This window comes from Copadichromis virginalis, linkage group LG16 (genome assembly GCF_057382275.1).
Source record: "Copadichromis virginalis isolate Kocher_CV1m ecotype Utaka linkage group LG16, C_Virginalis_male_GT1.1, whole genome shotgun sequence".
NCBI classification, from domain to species: Eukaryota; Metazoa; Chordata; class Actinopteri; order Cichliformes; family Cichlidae; genus Copadichromis; species Copadichromis virginalis.
The window spans coordinates 40,495,483-40,515,521 of NC_140633.1; the positions used below are offsets into that span (position 1 = coordinate 40,495,483).

General features: G+C 45.2%; 2 protein-coding genes across 2 annotated transcripts in view; both read left to right on the forward strand.

Annotated features, from left to right (window-relative positions):
- LOC146691396 (exosomal polycystin-1-interacting protein-like) overlaps nt 1–3,748 on the forward strand; it is a 16,765-nt gene extending 13,017 nt beyond the window's left edge. The window contains exon 2 of the mRNA XM_085434809.1: nt 1–3,748. This exon is cut by the window's left edge and continues 1,810 nt beyond it. The gene's annotated coding sequence lies outside the window, so the exon portion shown is untranslated.
- Nucleotides 3,749–7,759: 4,011 nt separating this feature from the next.
- Nucleotides 7,760–19,724, forward strand: LOC146691397 (uncharacterized). Its single transcript, XM_085434810.1, has 8 exons — nt 7,760–7,890; nt 12,473–12,593; nt 12,733–12,856; nt 15,878–16,068; nt 16,221–16,381; nt 17,592–17,745; nt 18,021–18,148; nt 18,724–19,724. Exons 1-8 carry the CDS (start codon nt 7,783–7,785, stop codon nt 19,432–19,434), a joined length of 1,698 nt encoding a protein of 565 aa, XP_085290936.1. The 5' UTR covers nt 7,760–7,782; the 3' UTR covers nt 19,435–19,724.
- The last annotated feature ends 315 nt before the right edge of the window (nt 19,725–20,039 follow it).

Consider the following 20,039-nt stretch of genomic DNA (forward strand, 5'->3'; position numbering starts at 1 on the left):
GCTCCGTCTCTTTCTCAGTTCTTAGACTTACATGGGCGACAACTTACAGCAAAAACACAAATCAGAAAAACAGCAGGGCTCCCTGCACACTTTTACTGATGAGCCACGCCATCCTCATCATCACAGCAGGAATATCTTTACAAAATAGATTTCATAGCAGATCTCGAGTAGGGTTGGGCGATATGTAAAAATTTTCCAACCGACAATCATCAGTCCAATAATCGACGATGGGCGATATATTCACGCATGCACAGACTTTTTGATGGGCGGAGCAATGTAATCATGCAGAAGTACAAACATGGACGAACTAATAGGGCTGTCGGCATTAACGCAGTCGTCACGATTAATGCGATTAAACTTTTTTTAATGTACTCAACCCATCTGGAGCGCAGAAAGAAGGGATTTTGACTCAATCTGTGTTCCAGATGGGTTCATTGTTAATCGTGTTAGTCATGATGATGGCGCGTTAAAGCTGGCAGCACTAAAAACATATAAAGTCGCCAATTTGGGATGAAAGAGGCAAACCTAAGGACGTAACCAAAGCGGTGTACCACTTGTGCAGACACATAGTACGAGCAAAGTACTCAATAACCCTAATCCCTAGAGACTTGCAGAACCTCTCAGAGGCTCACGGCTCCAGAGTTCATACTTCAAAAGAGCCAACAATAAACCCCATACGAAACCTCTTCAGGTGCATCCTGGGCAGCAGCTCAGCACTCAGTTTTATTTGGCGAGATAATAAATCAACATTAAGATGGTCTGAGAATGAATTTCCACCACAAAGCGCTGAAGCCGCTCTCAGATTCACGTCTGTACTTTAACTCCTCCAGTCTCATTCCCAGAGCATCAAATGATGAGTGCTGAGCGGTTTCAAACTCAAACCAACGTTCAGCAGCGCTGCGGATAGAGCGAGGGCGCGTTGGCTTCCTGCAGGTCTGCGTTACATAACGGCCTCGTGGAAGAACATTTGTGTGCCACATGATGAAATCCTGTCGGTGCAGATTATGAAGATGAAAACAAGACGTACTGGCGCAGCTGGCCGCAGTGAACGCTGTCCAGAGCGGGACGAGCGCGTCTGCCGCTCTGTCTTTGAAACATGACTCAAACACACCGCTGTGTCGGTTTAAGGACGACGCCTCTGAATGTAAACATGTCCGACAGCAGCGGGGTCTGCTGAGGCCAGAGAGCTCGGCGGGCGCTGTGCCGCGTTTTCCCAGCTGCTCTGATTGAGAGCAGATGGCCTCATAAAACAAGTTGTTTTGAAACAGGTTAAAATGGACGCCGAACAACACGAGTGCCAGCGTTAGGATCCTCCGTCAGCAGCCAACACCGCGCACTCGCTTGGACGGCGACCATGACTTGGGCTCTGCTGAGCTGGACGGGGCTGCGCAGCTGTCGCTCAGCAGAGCGCAAACAGAATGTGTTTGTTTCACACTCGCTTTAAGGCCGAGGAGCTTGCATGCTCTCGCTGTCCTCCTGCTCGAGTCCTGAGAGGCTCTGTGAGACCTGCTCGCACAAACGTGTGTGTGTGTGTGTGTGTGTGTGTGTGTGTGTGTGTGTGTGTGTGTGTGTGTGTGTGTGTGTGTGTGCGTGTGTGTGTTTGTAACCCATGCAGTGAGGATTCAGAGCAGAGAGTCAGAGTTCAGGTCCACGCCCAGCACACGCTGGCCTCTATGCTTAATTACACGGCGGGACTTTGCACGCTGCTCAGCGCCTCTGTGTGAGGAAATGTTCCCGCAAACAGAAACTTTTAAAACGTGCACAGAGCACGGCTCACTTTTACAAACACCAACCTTAGAGTCCAAAATGATGTGCGTCAGAAATGCTTTGATTCGCTTCCAGGTTCTAATTCTCATTCACAGCAGGACAGCTACAAAGTGCACACACATGGCCAGAGTCCAAGCTAGCACGTTCGACTTAATCAAGGCCGGGTGGAGGGATTAGCCCTTTTTCTTAAACTGGGTTTGATCTCATGCACAAACATTTGATGTGAACAGAGGGTTCAGTTTCCTGGAGTTTCTCTGTTCTGAAACAGTTCAGTTTTGGCTCTGCAGGTGTCGCTGTGCTGCAGCCACACGACAGAGGATGTCAGGCAAATCAGTGCATGTTTGCTAATGTCCTGGTAGTTCCTCACACTCTGGTGGTCAAAGGCAGAACTGAAAGCTGCTCCTGAGTTAAACCATAAGCTATAAAGATACATTTATCATTTCTTATACTGTAACAGTCCATATAAACCTTTGATGGGCTGTTGCTGTTTGAAGCACCCCCTAAATGACCAAAACAAACGTTCTTCTTTATTTTCTGGCTGTTTGCAGCCCTCTAGTGGTTGTACGTGGAACTTCAGTTGAAAGTGTAGACATTTAAACCGCTAATCCTTTTCCAGAAAAACGAACGTGCAGATAAACACTGACGTTCAGGCTTGATGTAAGCGCACATTATTCATGACCTCTCCGCCTATTGGTTAGTTAAATGCCTCAGCAGTGACCAATGACTCGTGGTTAGCCGTCCTGACAGCAGACTCTGATAAGCACCCAGAGTCTTGCAGGCTTTGGGATCTGGTCTCATATGAGCAGCTTTTATGACATAATTATAGATCATGTGGTGTGAAGTCAGGGAGGGGTCAGGGCTGCACGCCCCATCAGCAAACAAACCCAGCAGCAGTGACACACGGTCCGCTTGATTTTTCTCCATGTAACATGAAAGATGCTCAGCCTGTGAGTGTCTGACTTCATCAGAGGGTCTCTGCACTTGATTTTCATGCTTACATCATTTACACTTAGCATTTATCAGACAGTCAGCGACTGCACGGAAACCTCCGATTGTTAAGGAAAAATGTGAATTCTCCACCTGGTTGCTGGAAGCGGTCACAGGGAGGTTTAGTGCTTCTCCATCCAGCTGGTGAATCCTTGTTTTTCCGGGCCGACCTGTCCGGTCTCTAGGCCTGTCCAACAGCTGACGTCACCTGGTTAGTGGTGAAAACCTAAATTTAAGAAGCACTGCTCATGAGAAGAAAATGTTTAAGATCACTTTGATTTGGAGGGGGCGGGGTTTATAACTTTTGCCCCAACCTGCCACCAGAGGGCGATTGCCATGCTGTCCATCTTTATATACAGTCTGTGTTTTCAAGTTTACCCAGTCAGGAACAAGGAGAACCGCTGGGTGAGTTTGCCCTCCTCGGTGACTGTCAGGCTCCTCCTGCTCTTCCTGAGCACAAACACTTGTAGTTATGCAACAGGCAGAAGTCTGTCTGTGAACGCCATCTGCTGTGGCAAACGCAAACAGAGCAGCTCACATTTCCAGCGTGCAGCGCTCTGACACACTGGGATTTTTCCACAGCTCTTCCCATCTGCTAAACTGGGCTGTAACACACCTCCATAATGGTTTTCAGGCAGTTCACAGAGGACTGGCACTGAAAGTCAAAGAGTCTGGAACTTTCCACCACAAAATGGGTGAAAATGAGCTCAGCGGGGTTTTTGGGTTTGACGTCACTCCCTCGTCCTGTCTCCGTTTCCTCTCCTGGTCTCTGTTCCAGCACCTTAACTCTGCATCAGGGAACGTGTTTTGCTTTCGGATGATTTGCACGCTTGTTGCAGGCTTCGTGATGACTTGTGTGTTTAAGGAGCAGGTTGTGTATTTGGAAACGGCTCGGCACCTTTGATTTGTATATAATTTGGAGTGAATGTCATAAACACGTCATCATGTGGAAGCTTTGTGTAGTCTGACAATAAAGTTTGAAAAAGTGTTGTGATGTTGACTTTGTTACAGCTTCATGCCTGCACTTCACACCAACAGTAATAAACAACAGTCACAGTCAGACCAACAGGCTTTGATTCTAAAAACTTTATTAAAGCGAGTCGCTGAGACATTTCCTCACAGCTCTGCAGCTTTTCAGAGTTCACAGAAATAAAAGCGTTTAAAAAACTCCTAACTAATAAACTCCCACAGCGCCCTCCAGCGGCGGCCCCCCAAACAACAGCCTGGAAACCACCGAGTGACGTTTGGGAAGCGCAATCCGGTTGTTCAGTCTGACGTCACTAGCCGTGTCTGGGCCTAAACTCCGCTGCAGGTCCATATATCAAACGATCGCTATGGCATTACTGAGAGTTAAAAACTGTCTAAAGTCTTTCATCTTTAATAAAATGATCAGCGTTCTGCTCTACCAGGTGTAACAATTGAGTTTAACATCCAGGCATCCATGAAAACGGAATTTATGACATTTAACGGAGTTAGAAGTTAGCAGGGAGTTAGCTCGCTAGCTTCTATCTAAATACAATATAGCATGTCCTGACTGCGGGGTTTTGGAAACAAATTCAAACGTACAGCTCTGCTATTACTTCCAGCATAAATGAAGACAGAAAACTAAACAGCAGTGACGTTTGTAGGGTTACTGAAGTTGGGCTAGCTGCTATATAATGATGTGCTATGTGACTGCTAGCGACACAGCTATGTTAGCATAATATAAACAAGCTAACTTTTTTTCCACTCGATAAAAGTTAACGTGAGTGTTCTCGGTGGTCAGGAACAAATGTAATCGCATGGCAGGATGCTGTAAAAGGACCAAACTTCAGCCAGGAGAACAACTGAGATAATCCATCCACAATACGAGGTTAGTCATTCATATACTGCTGCATGGGCTGGGCTGTAGTTACATCGTAAGGTTTTAAAAACTGAGCTTAAATAAATGATTAGCGGTAATAAAAGCCGAGGGAGGTCAACAGGGATCACTGACTGTTTTAGGAGCTTTTTGAGATCAAATAGAAGAAAATACAAAACATTAAACATGTTAACAACACAAATGCCATATTAAACGCAGCTACTTTAGACCCGGAAGTAGGATTCCTCGCGTCATCACTGAACAACCGGATAGCAGCGAGACAGGAAGCGGAAGAACTTCAACGTAAGAGCACTGGGTCCTCCTGCGCTTTCTGCTGCCTGTCCTCAACTAACGAACCAGCAGAGGGAGCCCAGGGCTTTGTTTTCACACAGCGGGTGAAAGGAAGAAAAGTGACAACACGATAAATCACAAAGTCTGAATATATTCAAGTATTTGTACAATTATAAATACAAAACCTTCTGTTTTCTTTTCCGTTTTATTATCTATTTATTTAATGAAAAAATAAAATCCAATAAAACTTTGTTTTCTAAAAGCACATCGAGTCCTTTCACAGGAAAACAGATTCTTAATGATTTTTACTAAAAATCATTATTATCACCAACAAACCGAGAGAAAACAAACAGGGAGACGCTGTTCTTATTCATATCTGATGAACACATTCATTTCCTCCATTCACTCGCATCCATGTTTAACATGTTTCAGAGCACAGAGGAGGACAGCAGTCACCGTCTGGCTTAAATGAGTAGAGGACACATTCGTGGACACAGATCCTTGTTCACTGCGCTGCTGTTTACAGTTTAAAGTCTTCATCAGAACAAACACTGCTAACTGTACTTTGCTGCTCGCTGTCCTTGAAAAGCAACAGCTGACACGATCCGCTCAGTAAATGTCCTTTTACCTGTAAGCCTGGTTTAGTAACCTGTCCTAATAAATTTGTGTTGTATTTCTTATAAGGGGCAAAGTGGTGTCAGCCCTGCGCTGAGAGGGCTGTGCTCATCCATCCGCCCTGTTCTAACAAAGACACGTTTCAGGAACACCTGTAGTTCCCTTTTATTCATATAGCATCAGTGAACAAACACACGTGTTACTGTAAGGTGAAGACCCCACAGAGTTAATGCAGGACAAACGTTCACTCGGATTCATTGATGAAGTGAATGCAGGACTACATGTGTGTCCTTCTCATGAGTGGACACACATGGATGTGAACCACGCGTGTTTGGCTGAGCCAAACAACCGCAGCAGTGATTCGAACCTAAAGTACTCTGGATACTGTTACTGTACAAATACTATTACATGTTTGTTGGTCAGGTGTCCTGTAGGAAGAAAACACGTGAATGTGCATGAACGCGTTTACATGAGGACAAAGTGACTTCAAGGGAAATACAAATCTTCACATTTTGATGTCTGTCAGTTATTTTGTTCATGAAGTTTTAATTTACGAATTTTTGAGCAGATGGTGTAAAAGGTTGTAACTGTATCGAAGTGTAAAGATATAAAGAAATTAATTTAATGAGTTACAGTGAAAACCAGTGTCTGTAAATGATAAACACGACTTTCAGTTTTTCTATTCATACAATTTTTATTGTGAAGAAACGGAATTTTCCGTTTTAGAGTTGAAGGAATGTCCGTAAATAGTAGAGAAATTCTACGGAATCTTCTGTTTTACCGGAAAAGTTCGTGAACTTCAGTAAAAGATCTACGATTTTTTTTTACCCGAGCGAGGCCGCATCTGTCCACGCCAGTATAAACCACAGCACAGGATCCACCCACTGCAAATTAACGACACTGCACACTGACAACCCCAACTGCGACTACACCTCCCAGCCACCTCCTCCCAGCTTCCCCGACATTAAAATACCGAACTTATAGACCCCCCACACACCCCCACACCCCCAACCTTTCCCCTGAAGGTTGGGGGTGTGGGGGCATCCTTTATAGGATGCTTGTTCAAGGCTGCAGTTGGTCCAGAATGCTGCAGCTCGTCTTCTGACACGTACTAAAAGATGTGAACACATTTCCCCGGTACTTGCCTCCCTTCATTGGCTCCCTGTCCGCTTCAGAATTAATTTAAAAATTTTATTGTTGACTTACAAAGCCCTGAATGGACAGGCTCCCGGGTATTTGTCTGAGCTCTTGCAGACTTATACCCCCCTTAGAGCTCTTAGATCAAGTGATCTTTTGCTTTTAGCTGTACCAAGGTCGAGGCTGGTTCACAGAGGTGATCGAGCATTTGCAGTCGTAGCGCCTAAGCTGTGGAGTAATTTACCCCTACACATCAGACAGGCTCATACTGTCAATCTTTTTAAATCTTATCTTAAAACACATTTTTATTTACTGGCTTTTAATACAGCATGAGAGTTGTTTGTTAATTCATATTTGGTGTTTGCTTTTAATACTCTAAGTTGTTTTATTATGTATGTTGTATTCTTGTACAGCACTTTGGTAAACGCTCCTGTTGTAATTAAATGTGCTATATAAATAATTAAACTATTAAACTATATGCATGCGCGACGGGATCCCAGAGACAGCAGCTGATCCGGCGGGGTCTGGAGTCCCTACCTAAACACGGCACCCATCCTCCCCTCCTCACCCCCGAACATAACAGCCTTTCCATCCAGCTGGATCGCCGGTGTGGTGCCAGGGTTGGTATCCCCAGACGATTTGTTTCCCCTGCGTCGGGAGCGCGCACAGGGCTGTCCGAATCACGGATGAACACTATCTGTCGTTTTTAGATTTAGTTCACAAACACTTCTTATAAAGACGTATTACTGCTGAAATATTAGCGGCGTTGGCTCTTTAAACAGTAAAGTTACAGGATACAAATAAATATGAGCCACGGTGTGGAAATGATGCGCCGCGTGAGAACTTTTAATGCATCATTTTCTCCTGTAACCCACAAACACTCATCAGTGCGCGCTCCCGACGCAAGGGAAAAATTCTACCCTGGCACTCTGACACGCCCACGCGTGATGTTAACCACTCAGTTCCTACTGTGAGAGGTCCACAGTTCATCCCGATCACATTACAATAATTTAATAACATATTATTAAGATACAGAAAACTAGATCCAGCTTAAGGAAAAAAAGTCCACGGAGACCAGTGTAGAACTGTGTTGGTGCGGGAGGCTTTTACTTTGAAGGGCGTGGCAGGAAGCGGTGGTAGGTTTGATGTGGAGAGCTGAGAGGAGCCCGTCTGCGTCACAGTGTAAGGAGAGTTTCTGGGAGCTGCTCGTCTTTCTCCGAGGCTGTGGAAGCTCCGCTCCGGGCAGACAGGAGGTGAGTGACCGGGCAGAGGGCCACCGAGGCCGGCCGAGCATGTCCACGACACCGCTGTCTGTGTGTGGCTGTGTCGGTTCCACAGGGAGCAGTGACCGGCGGGCACTCCGGGGCCGGTTTATGGTGTTTAACTACCGACTAGTACACGCGAGCAGGGGCCAGACTGTGGAGCGGACACCGACCAGCCGCGTGAAGTGATAACAACAACAATGATCATCATGATAACAATGATAATAGGGATAAGTGACTGATCAGAAAGTCAATCAGGGTGTCCGTGGTCACTGAGACTGTGTGTTGTGTTCCTCTGAACAAAGCGCTCATTAAACTAATCTGGTTTTGCCTTTTATTGTTTTAAACGTGGGAGAGTGGACAGGTTTCACCGTGGGCTCAGATTATTATATCACGATCTGTCACTCTGACAAACACCACGCTGACTAAAACTACTGTAATGCGCCAAATCACAACAACAGCGCCTTGAGGCGACTTTTGTTGTGATTTGGCGCTATATAAATAAAATTGAATTGAGACTGTCCAGTTATTATTATTATTGTTGTTGTTTAGCAGCACGGTGGCGCGGTGATTAGCGCTGTTGTCGGGTCTTTCTGCGTGGACTTTGCGTGTTCTCCCCGTGTCTGTGTCCAGTCTGGTCTGTCTCAGACTGGCGACCAGTCCAGCGTGCAGGGTAACTGGGAGGCTCCAGCCCCCTGTGACCCTGACAAGGATCACCAGATGATGGATTATCGCTATTGTCACTGTTATTGTTGTTGACTGTGTTGTGAGTAGGGCTGCTCAATTAATCGAATTTTAATCACGATTACGATCTGGACTTTCAACGATCATTAAAAATGAGTGAGCCGATTATTAGCCCCTCCCTCGTTTATCCGCGACACCTTAAAGGCCGGTCCGTAAAAATATTGTCGGGCATAAACCGGTCGTGGCGCAAAAAAGGTTGGAGACCGCTGATTAAGAGGACCCGAGGGAAGCTCGGAAAGCTAAGCAGGAGTTATTTGGAGAGGAGAGTGACTGCCGTTGGTTGAAAAGAGGTAAAAAAAAAACTTCAGTGGTGTTGCACACTATGTTATATTATTTTTTAAAGTCATTGTTAACCCTTTAAAGCCGGTCAGAGCAGCACGCTCCGTTTTGTGTAACTATTTTTAAATCCCTGTAGAACCGGAACCGCGTAAGCTAGCGCAATAATTTGTTTTGCATATGGGTTAGGGGGCGCCTTGTAATCGGAAGGTTGCCGGTTCGAGCCCCGGCTCGGACAGTCTCGGTCGTTGTGTCCTTGGGCAAGACACTTCACCCGTTGCCTACTGGTGGTGGTCAGAGGGCCCGGTGGCGCCAGTGTCCGGCAGCCTCGCCTCCGTCAGTGCGCCCCAGGGTGGCTGTGGCTACAATGTAGCTGCCATCACCAGTGTTTGAATGTGTGTGTGACTGGATGTGTAAAGCGCTTTGGGGTCCTTAGGGACTAGTAAAGCGCTATATAAATACAGGCCATTTACCATTTACCATATGAAACCGGAGGAGTTGTACTTACATCTGATGCCATCAGCTTGTCCTCGGTCACGGTTTCCTTCCACAAAAAGCTTTGCAAAAATTGCATAAAAAGCGCTTGCAGGAACAAAAACATAATATTCCAGAAACAGGCTTCGCCGATCAGCTGTTCTTAACACTTCCCACCGTGAAACAGACGTCAGCGCGAACTATCACATGTCCGCCATTTCCTGGCCAAAACCGGAAGTGACGTCATTTTCGCGGAAATGTAGTTTTTTACTTGTAGGCCTTAAAAGCCTATACTGGTCATGTTTGACTTTTCTGAATAGTTGCTGGGATGCTTAGAACTCGAATTGCACTGCTGGAAATAGTTTATTTTGATGCACCTGCTGTTTTCTTTGCAAATTTGCATCATAGGATTGTTTTTTCGTTTTTCCTGCAGTGTATATAAAAATTGCTGTATCTCCAAAATAAAACTATGAAGACACTCAAAATAAATTTCCTGTTGTAAACTATTTTTTGCAACTTTTTTGTATTTAAAGTTTTGAGGGACAAACCTCTTAAATTTCTCCAAGTAGAAATATATGTAAAAAAACCAAAAATGATTTTCAATTTGTTTTTTGTAGTTTATTGCACTTTTTTGCAATTAATGTAGTTACTATGGACTTAATGCATACATATTATTAAAATATGGGCTATAACAGTTGTATAGCAACTTGAAATGCTCCCATAAATGGCACTACAACATGTAAAAAATTAATATAAGCTCTGGCGGACTTGGTTCTATAGTAGGTCTTAAAGGGTTAAATAAATATCGTCAAATAATCGAGATCTCAATTTCAGTGAAAATAATCGTGATTATCATTTTTGCCATAATCGAGCAGCCCTAGTTGTGTGTTTTTCACGTGTGGTTTTTCAAACACCATACAGTAAATCTTTGATGTCCTGGTGTTTCACGCTCATGAACCGTCCTCATCGTGATGTTTTCACTGAAAACAGGAACTGGGAGACTTTCACAGCGGTGCTGAGGCTCCCAGCCTCTGGACCAGACTCGGGGTCCTGAGCGTGTTTCCAGTCAGTCTGCACGGCTCCTGTTTTTGTAAAAGAACGTCAGTTTTTTCTGCAGCTGCCGTCTCGTGAACACTGAGTAAAAAGTTCACCTTCAAGCTTTAACTCTGGTTTCTAATAATGTGGTAGAAGTGATGCACGTGGGAGGATGTGAGAGTGCTGAGTACAGCAGGGCGATATTGCCACAAATATTTATCACGATATATATTTGAAAATTTGCGATAACGATATAACCGACGATATAATTGATGCGAGACAAAATACAACTCCACAACATTACTAGCGCAAAAAGACAACCTTCCATTTATTTTCACTTAAACAAGAAGCTGGTTTTTATGTACATTAAAGCTTTATAAAAATGTAACAGTGCAAATGCAAATTCCTTGCTGAAAGTTTAACCAAAAGGCATTTCCAGTAGAAATGGGCTGACATATCCTGAGCATAACCATGTATAATATCCACTGAAGTTAAAAAGAGGTGCTTTGCAACATTAAACTGCAGTGTGCAGTACGCATTTTTCGGACCATAAGGTGCACGGGATTATAAGGCACATTAAGCGAAACAAAGCAGTCAGATAAATCAAACTTTATTAAACTCATTCTTCTTGCTTCCTCCACTTCTGTACCATTGATTCATTAATGTTGAATTCTCTGGCAGCTGCTCTATTCCCATGTTGTTGCAGTATATTAATGACTAACCTCGTATTGTGGATGGATTATCTCAGTTGTTCTCCTGACTGAAGTTTGGTCCATTTACAGCATCCTGCCATGCGATTGCATTTGTCTCTAACCATCAGGAACCGTCACGTTAACTTTTATCGAGTGGAAAAAAGTTAGCGTTCATCCTCCAGCTTCACTGTGTTTATGCTAGGCTAACATAGCTGTGTCGCTAGCGATCACGTAGCACATCGTTATATAGCAGCTAGCCCAACTTCAGTAACCCTACAAACGTCACTGCTGTTTAGTTTTCTGTCTTCATTTATGTTGGAAGTGATAGCAGAGCTGTACGTTTGAATTTTTTCAGAAATCTCTCAGTCAGAACATGCTATATCATGTTTAGGTGGAAGCTAGCGAGCTAACTTCCTGCTAACTTCTAACTCCGTTAAATGTAATAACTTTTGTTTTCATGGATGCCTGGAAGTTAAACTTCATAGTTACACCTGGTAAAGCAGCAATGCTGATCCTTTTATTAAAGATGAAAGAATTTAGACAGTTTTTAACTCTCAGTGATGCTGCAGTGTTGTTTGACCTGAAGCATACGGAGTTTAGGACCCAGATTACTCCCAGATTTAAGAGCATCTTAGTCCGACAAATATGACAATAACAACGGCCGCTTGCATGTTCTGCAAAAAAATGTGCTTTGTCGTGTATCTGACGGACAAACACCAAACCAGTTCCACATCACTGAAGTTGCACCATTTTTACAAACCAATTCTGGTTCATCTGTTTCACTCAACAATCCGCCATGTGCGTATGAAAACAAAGGCACTGCGCATGCGCGTTTTACTCATATTCTATCGCTATATTTCATTTTCCTATCGTTGCCTAACATTATACCGCTATTACCGTGAACGGTATAATATGGCCCAGCCCTAGTGCTGAGGCAGCAGGGCTGGGCTCAGCGGCAGAGGAGGAAGAGGAGGAAGAGGAGAGAAGGTGCCAGACTTGCTGTGATGTCATCATTCATGCTTGATGCAACATGTTGACGATGTTGCCCACAAGTCTGAGAGTCTGTCTCTCTCTGAGCGTCCTCTCCCCTCTCTCGCCGTTTGCAGTGCGTCACTAAATGTTGTCTTTTTAGTGTTTCATCCTGTTTCCCTGCTCTCTTCCTGTGAAAAGGGGTTTTTGTCACCGCTGTCTGATGGTGGGGGTTTTCTGTCTTCAGGATGAAGCGGCTGCAGTTGGGCAACTAACTGAGTTTATGTTTAATTGACTGAAAATCTTTTCTCGAACTGAAACAATCCGAAACATTACAATCGTCTCGTCGATGAGATGTAAATGTAGATGATGTTTCGCTGCAGCTGGACCGCGTGGTGCTTCCTGGCTCTCAGCGCGTTTGCAGACGTGACGGTGAATCCTGCCCACCTGTGACCATGGCCTGTCTGCCTCTGCTGCTCTGCCTCAGCTTGCTGCTGCACTCAGGTGAGTCATGTAAAAGCAGTCAGGTGTTCAAATACCGTCCTGCCCCACCCACACACAGGCTGATACCTGTCAGGTATACTTTGGATCCTCGTGACTCAGCAGATTGCCTCACATATTTTCTCTTTTCTTCCTCTCGCAGAGCTCGCTCATCCGCCTCCCGCACCTGTTAACCTTTCTGTCGACTCTCTGAACTTCCGCCACGTCCTTCGGTGGAAGCCCGGCGACAACACGCCCCCTGGGACAGAGTACGGGGTCTTTGTGAGGTAATTTGTCCGCCGTCTGTCCTCACGTCCTGTCACTCTCAGCCTGGTAACATGAAGACGATGGTGCTCACATCAAACCCCAAAAAACCTCTGAGCTCTGTGGGTGATGTAGAAACGCAAAGTTCAGACGCTTGAAGGCTTTTATTAACACACACACACACACACACACACACACACACACACACCTGAGATAAAGGACAGGATTAAACACCTGTAAATAAAAGTGTTGCATCAGCTGCGTGTTTTTGTCAGATGCTTCCTGTCGAAGTTCAGAACACGATATTTTTTCTAAAGGAGGGTAAAAGTCCCCCCGTAGCCTGCTGGGAAATTCCACTGTTGCTTCTTCTTTTTTACCAAAAGAACGATTCAAAAATAGATTTCCTGTTTTATTTTGTAACTCACACAAGTTTGTCTGCACTTTTCTTCAGATCAAAGAAAGAAATGAAACAACAGAATAATTTCATTTTTAATTATATTGTAATTATGCAGCTATACAAAGTTAGTTAGTTACAAGTTTTTTTGTTCATATTTTATAAAATCAGAGGAAACAGCTTCATCTTTGCAGTTTATCCAGAAGAACAGATTTCATGGAGACAGACGTTCTGGTCTTTAGACCCGGTGTCGTGTCCACGTGTGACGACATCAGAAACATTCGAGCCAAACTCGTCGTGACATGGGAAACATAAGCAGCTCGTTCGTACGCGTAAATAAAAAGACAAAGTGTGCTGTGATCGTGAGATGATGGAGGATCAGGTGTGTGAGTGGGGGCGTGACCTCCATGCAGGTTTATGATGTGTGGTAAACATGAAGCAGCCCTCCCTGCTGCCTGTGATGGCGTGCACGGCGTGCTCTGTGGGGCGATGAGCCGCCGTCTCTGAGCAACTGCTGCACAGAGATCAGCTGGTCCAGGCTTCAGGGAGCGCTCCTCTCAGGCATGGAGGAAACCCCTGATAACAGACGCACACAGGCTCGAGAGCTTGAACACAGCTTACAGCTGTTTTCCATTTACGCGCACACACACAAAGATGTTCTAGCACACAGATCGTGGTTATTTTGGAGTGCGTGGAGATGAAACAGGAAGTGAAAGCAGAGCGGCGGGCTGAGGTTTGTGGGGACCTCTTCAGACCAGGGTCACCAACCTCTTTGCCCTGAGAGCTACTTTAAGGGTACTGAGTACTCCGAGGGGCGACGTGTCCGACACAGAGCTCGCCTTTAATATTCTAATATTATCAATAACAGATATTAGTGTGTGTGCAGGGACGACTCACACACTGACAGTGGGAGTTCTCACAGCTGATATCTCTGTGAACATGTTTGTAGGAAACCATCAGCTGATATGTAACCATGGAGACTGCCCCACGTTTGTACACGTCCTTCATATTTGAATGAATCTTCTAACATTTGTACCGATCACCAAATCTGTTGCATTTCCGTCATTTTTCACGTTTTTCTACACTGTTTGACTTTGATTGTTTGGGCCGCGTTGCTGTGGTGATGATCTCCTGCTGGTGAACCGCGACCTTTAATCTGCTCACGTTTTCAGTCAGCTTCACTGGCTCCTTCTTCTTCTTTGGTGGAATATCTGCCTGGGCGGGGTGCTTTCTCTCTCCTGGGCGGTTTGTTCACAGCGAGCAGCTGGGATGGCTCTGACGCCGTTTCAGTTTCAGCACTCATCGTGAGGGTTCGCTTTACGTTTGCAAGGTTTAACATGAATACACTGAAACTGCTCGTGGCTTCGTGTTTTTCAGCTAGTTCAGAAACTGTGTTCTTCCTCATACAGCGTCCTCGTCACCAAACCACAGCCTGTGGGTCCAACGAGTCTTTATTGTCTTTAGGGCTGCCACGATTAGTCGACTAGTCACGATTACGTCGACTATCAAAATCGTCGACGCGGCGTTTGAAGCTTTGTAAGATCCCAACAGACGCAGGAACAAGTAGCAGGATTTAAGAGTGTAATAACGGACTGAAACAGAAGATGGCAGCACTGCATGTACAAGGATGCCAGCTGCCGTTTTTTGGTCTTTTATTTGTTCCTGAGTAAATCGGTTTGGCTGAGATTAAAGTTATAGTTTTTACACAGCTGAATAAACCTCAAGCAGACAGCTGATTATCAGAAGTGTGAGATGCTGGAGAATTTACTCCGGTGTCCTGTTATATTTTAGATAGCAAGGAGTTTATTAAACTTCACCGAAACAATCTGCAAATGTCATTAAAATTTAATAAACTATCATCTTGTCTTTATTTTTAGTTAGCACAGACCTTAAACACTTAAAGCTGTAAGCTAATGATCGTTATATAAGAGCAGATGCTGCTGGTGCAATAAGCTGTTCGTTTTACGTCCAATGGATGATGATCTGATTAGTCGACTAATCGCAAAAATAATCGGTGACTAGTCGACTATCAAAACAATTGTTTGTGGCAGCCCTAATTGTCTTACAGCTAAAACGCAGCAGCATCCGGCTGCCTTCCTGCATGTCTTAGAAATGATTTTCAGGTTTCACTGAGTCTTCAGAGCCGGTGTGCTGGCCTCAGGTGAGCCAGCTTCAGGCCTCAGATGGGTTTCCATCAGGATCTGAACGAGCTGTCAGAGGGGATAAAACCTGTGATACGTGGTGCGTTCACTTGTCCTGTTTTAGCTCTGAAATATTGGCGTTGTGTCATATTCCCGTCTTAAGCACCCTGAATGCATCATCTTTTATCTGGAAACACGTCTACAGGCCTCAGCAGGTTAAAGGTCACAGCCTCGACAGCACGGCTTAGGTTTGAAAAGCTGCGTCTGAGCAAAGCAGCAGACTTCTGAGCTTTTTAATTAACATCTAAACTCCTCTCTTATTCATGAATGGTAACCTGACAGTAAACGTCCAATCAGAAATCAGCTTTCGTTTGAATCTAGGACCAGCTGGATTCGAGACATGAACAGCTCATCGTCGCTGTTTGAGCAAACAGTCGTAACACAAAGCAAATGTTTCTTTTACTGTTTTTGTCCTTCTGATCTAAAATGTTCTGTTTGTCGTTGTTCAGTGATAATAGAAAGAAGTGGGAACAGCAATGCAACATACCAACGCAGCCCCAATGCAACCTAACATCTGGAACATCGATGCCGCTGATGCTACCAGAGTGGAACTTTCATTATTACCTGCACGTCACAGCGTTCTTCAACCAAACCTGGTCTCCGAGGTCCAAAATAATTGTGTTTGTCCCTTACAAAGAAAGTACGTCAGCATGAGCGTCTTCTGGGTTTCACACTGGTGCATTTGGATTTAAGTGTGTCCCATAATCCAGATCAGGCTTTGATTGAACTAAAATCTCTGGACTGGTTGAATCTTTACCAAAAGGTGACCGCGTGTTTTCTTCTGTTTACAAGCTAAATTAGGTCCTCCAGAGGTCTCACTGGTCGGATATGAAAACTACATCCAGATCAACATTTCACTGCCTTGGCCCGATGACCTGCCAAACTTTCCCAGTATCCAGCAATATTACGGCTTCAGAGTCTCATTTCGGATCGGAACCGATGGAGAAATCCAGGTAAGACATCCATTTCATCCCAACATCAGCGTGCAGATTTAGACCTCAGCTGGTATCTTCATTCTAGAGTTCCTTTAAACCTGTTTGAGGCTTCAGTCACATGGGCCTACAGGCCGGTCAGCAACCTCTCGCCATCCTGTCCCTGAGCCAGCGGTCGCTGACTGGTGTCCAGGCGCGGCTGTAAAACACATATAGTACATATACGATATAAAAATGGAAATGCAGCCAATCACACAAAGGTGCAGATTTGGCTTAAAATAACCTGGTTGCACAAATATGCACACCCTTAAACTAATACCTTGTTGCAGCACCTTTGCCTTTTATCACTCTAATCAGTCTTTTTGGGTAGGAACCTATCAGCATGGCACATCTTGATGTGGAAATATTTGCTCACTCTTCTTTGCAAAAAAAACGTCCAAATCGGACAGATTGCGAGGACATCTCCTGTGCACAGCCCTCTTCAGATCAGCCGACAGATGTTGGAATTCAGGTCTGGACTCTGTCCGGTCTCTTCCAAAGCCTCAGCCTTATTCCGGTGAATCCATTCTGTTGTTGTTCTGGATGTGTGCTTTGGGTCATTGCTGTGCTGAAAGATGAAGTTCCTCTTTATCTTCCGCTTTCTAACAGAAGGACGAAGGTTTTGTGCCAACACCAACTGGTAACAGTAGTTCATGTTTAGAAGAAAAGATCCCAGCTCACTGATTTGATCGGGGCAATAGTGCCTAAAATGTTGCAGAATTTTGCTGAGAGATCTTTTACTCTGTGGTCATCTTTCGTGAGTAGTTTTATGGACAAAACCCAGCAGGTCATTCAGTGTTCCCTTAGTGCTGATGTAAAGAGATAGCTTATGTAGGCAAGTATATTTCTCCTTTTATCAAGAAGCAAAGACAAAAAGGGGGGAAAAAGAAACAGGGCAGGGGTCGGTGGTTGAATCATCCGTCCCCACCAATGCCACAACCAAATCTACGCCCTTGCAATCACAGCAGGCTTCTGCCTAAAAGCAGGTGTCGGGTTGATTGACATGAGGAGACTTTGACTTTGAGAGTCACCTGTCAGAGCAGGTGTTGTACACCTGGTCAGGCCTCCAAAGGTGTCTTCATGGCCGCGTAGAGGTCAGAGGAGAAAACGATGCTGAGGATCACACCAGTGGGTCGTGGACAAATCCCAGATGTGATTTTAATGACACGTTTCCTCCTTCTTTGACTTGCAGACGCTGGAAACAGAAAATAAAAGTTTTACCCTTGAAAACTTAAAGAAAGGGGCGGAGTACTGCATAGAGGTGAAGCTCAACACCAGAGAACTAAACAACCATGAGCCGTCTGCCTGGAAGTGCACCTTCACCACGGCGGTGGACCAGCAGAGAGGTGAGCTGATGTGCAGCCGGTAAGGCGGGCGTTGTTGCTGAATCAGAGCATAATGAGCTGCCACAATTCATCTGCCTCCTTATCTGTGTAAATATGCAGAGGGAGTAATTACTAACACATGCCAGGGCTGCCCCTCTCGCCAGTGGGACTCCTCCCCCAGCCACCTGCTCCACCCATCCCTCCCACAGCACAGCCACAAACCACACCCCTCCGCTGTACTTCGGCTGGTTCAGACGGTCGTCTGCATGGAATAATGTGTGTCTGTGTGTCTGCAGGCCTCACTTTAGGTTTGGTCATCGGCGTCCCGATGGTTGCCATCTTCATCGTCACGAGCTGCCTGCTCCTCCTCTTCTACACGGGAGTCATTTGTAAACTGAAGGAAACTGTGCCCAGAGCTCTAATTGTAAGAAATCCAGTTTCATGTGCACTCTAACACCTGTGGTTTGAGAGATTTTATAATGATGTGTTTATTTCTGCTGTGAAGTTGAACATCGCCTTCATTTCATCCATGAGCGTCTCTCAGAGGACAAAGTTCAAACGCTTTGAAGCTCCACAGTCGTAAAGCTCCTCCAGCATATTGTGATTTGCATTTCCACAGAAGGACCAAAGTCCTTCAAAGGTTAAGCAAATGAGTCAGCTGAGCTGAAAACGACTTCTGTTTTGCCCTGCTGCTCTGTGTATATCTTGCTTCAGTCTTAAATATGATCAACCTATCTCTAATAATCAGCTGTGTACCACAGGCCTTCAAGCTGGCTGTAGTTAAACCTTTACTCAAAAAGCATCTCTAGACCATCTCTAGATCCTTGAAAGAGTAGTTGTCAAACAGCTAACAGATCACAGTGACTGTCCCCAGAAAACAGCTTTGGCTGATGTGTTTGTCCTGCATACTTAGACACAGCTGTGACTCGATGATAGACATCTTCAGCAGAGTTTGCCTCTGTTCCTCCTTCTCAGAGCTTCTTTCTCTTCTCTTTGTAGACGGCTCTAACCAAAGGCTACGTCCTGACCCCGCAGCCCACCGTCCCAGATCCCATCTCAGTTACCTCGGAGACCGGGGAGCATAACAATCACACAACATCACCTTCTGCCAACATTGACGATGTCTCAGAGGACGACGATGATGGCAACTATGTGAACAGAGCAGTGGATCTCTCCTCGGGGGAGAGCTGCTGCTGTGAGGAGCTGTCTGGCAACATGTCAACGAACAGCGAGCCAACGGCAGCACTGGACGCTGGAAGCTCAAGGTTATTTGCTAAGGTGAAAGTAACGGCGCTGCCTGCAGAGTCTGACGAAGGCCAGGTGGAGACGGAGGTGGAGGGAGCGCAGCTCTGTTTGGTGAAAGAGAGGAGTCGAAGTGGAGTCTGGGGACAAAGTCAGGACGAGGAGGTGACGAAGTCCAAAGAGGACAAGGAGGTGCGGGACATCTCCGGCAATGTCAACCTGTTCTCAGTCACCCTCGCCTCAATGGCTGCACGCGATGGAGATGAGGAGGACGTCACAGGCTTTTTGAAAGAGTCCAGCCTGGAGGGTTTACCTGCCACAGACTCACAAACTGAATCAGATCACCTGACACCTCAAGTATTCCCGACACACACAGACCGCACTGCGAGCAGATGTGAAGGCAACAGCACGGACACGCTAACTGAAGAGGAAGAGGAGGAGTTCTCGCCCTATTTGAGAAACAGATGATACTGATGTGTGCTGCTCTGAGCGTCGATGACTCGCAGGGTCTCCTCGTGTTTGTAGACCAGCTTATTATTTGGTGCTGCAGGTCAGAAGATCTGCAAATGAACCAGCCGGATTTTCTGTGTCCGACTTTTTGACTTGTTTGACTGTGAACGTAAAACTGATGCTGCCAAATGGGGTCCAGACACTTTTTAATGTTGTTTGAAAATTAACATAAGCATTTTAAGAAAATCAAAGGAAACTGTGACATTTCTCTTTCTAATGTTCTTCATTAAATATAGATTTTAATGTTTGCTTTTCTCCTGGTTTCCATTCTCTGTACTTCATAATTAAGTTTGGGTCATCTCACGCTGGGTCTCAGGAAAAAATAACCACAAACTATATCACATGACTTCTCAAAGGTACTGGGAGCCTGTCAGGTAAGCGTCCGTGCTTCCACAACATCACGTGATTCATAGCTGGACTGGCCCGGTATGCCCGATGGCGATTTTTTTTTTTTTTTTTAGGAAGGCTTTCAATTGAACTCAGTTACACAGCGATAAAAAGAAACACAAAAAATGGCAAGAAGCTGTTGTATTATCAACTGCAATAGCCGGTCGCATGACAGC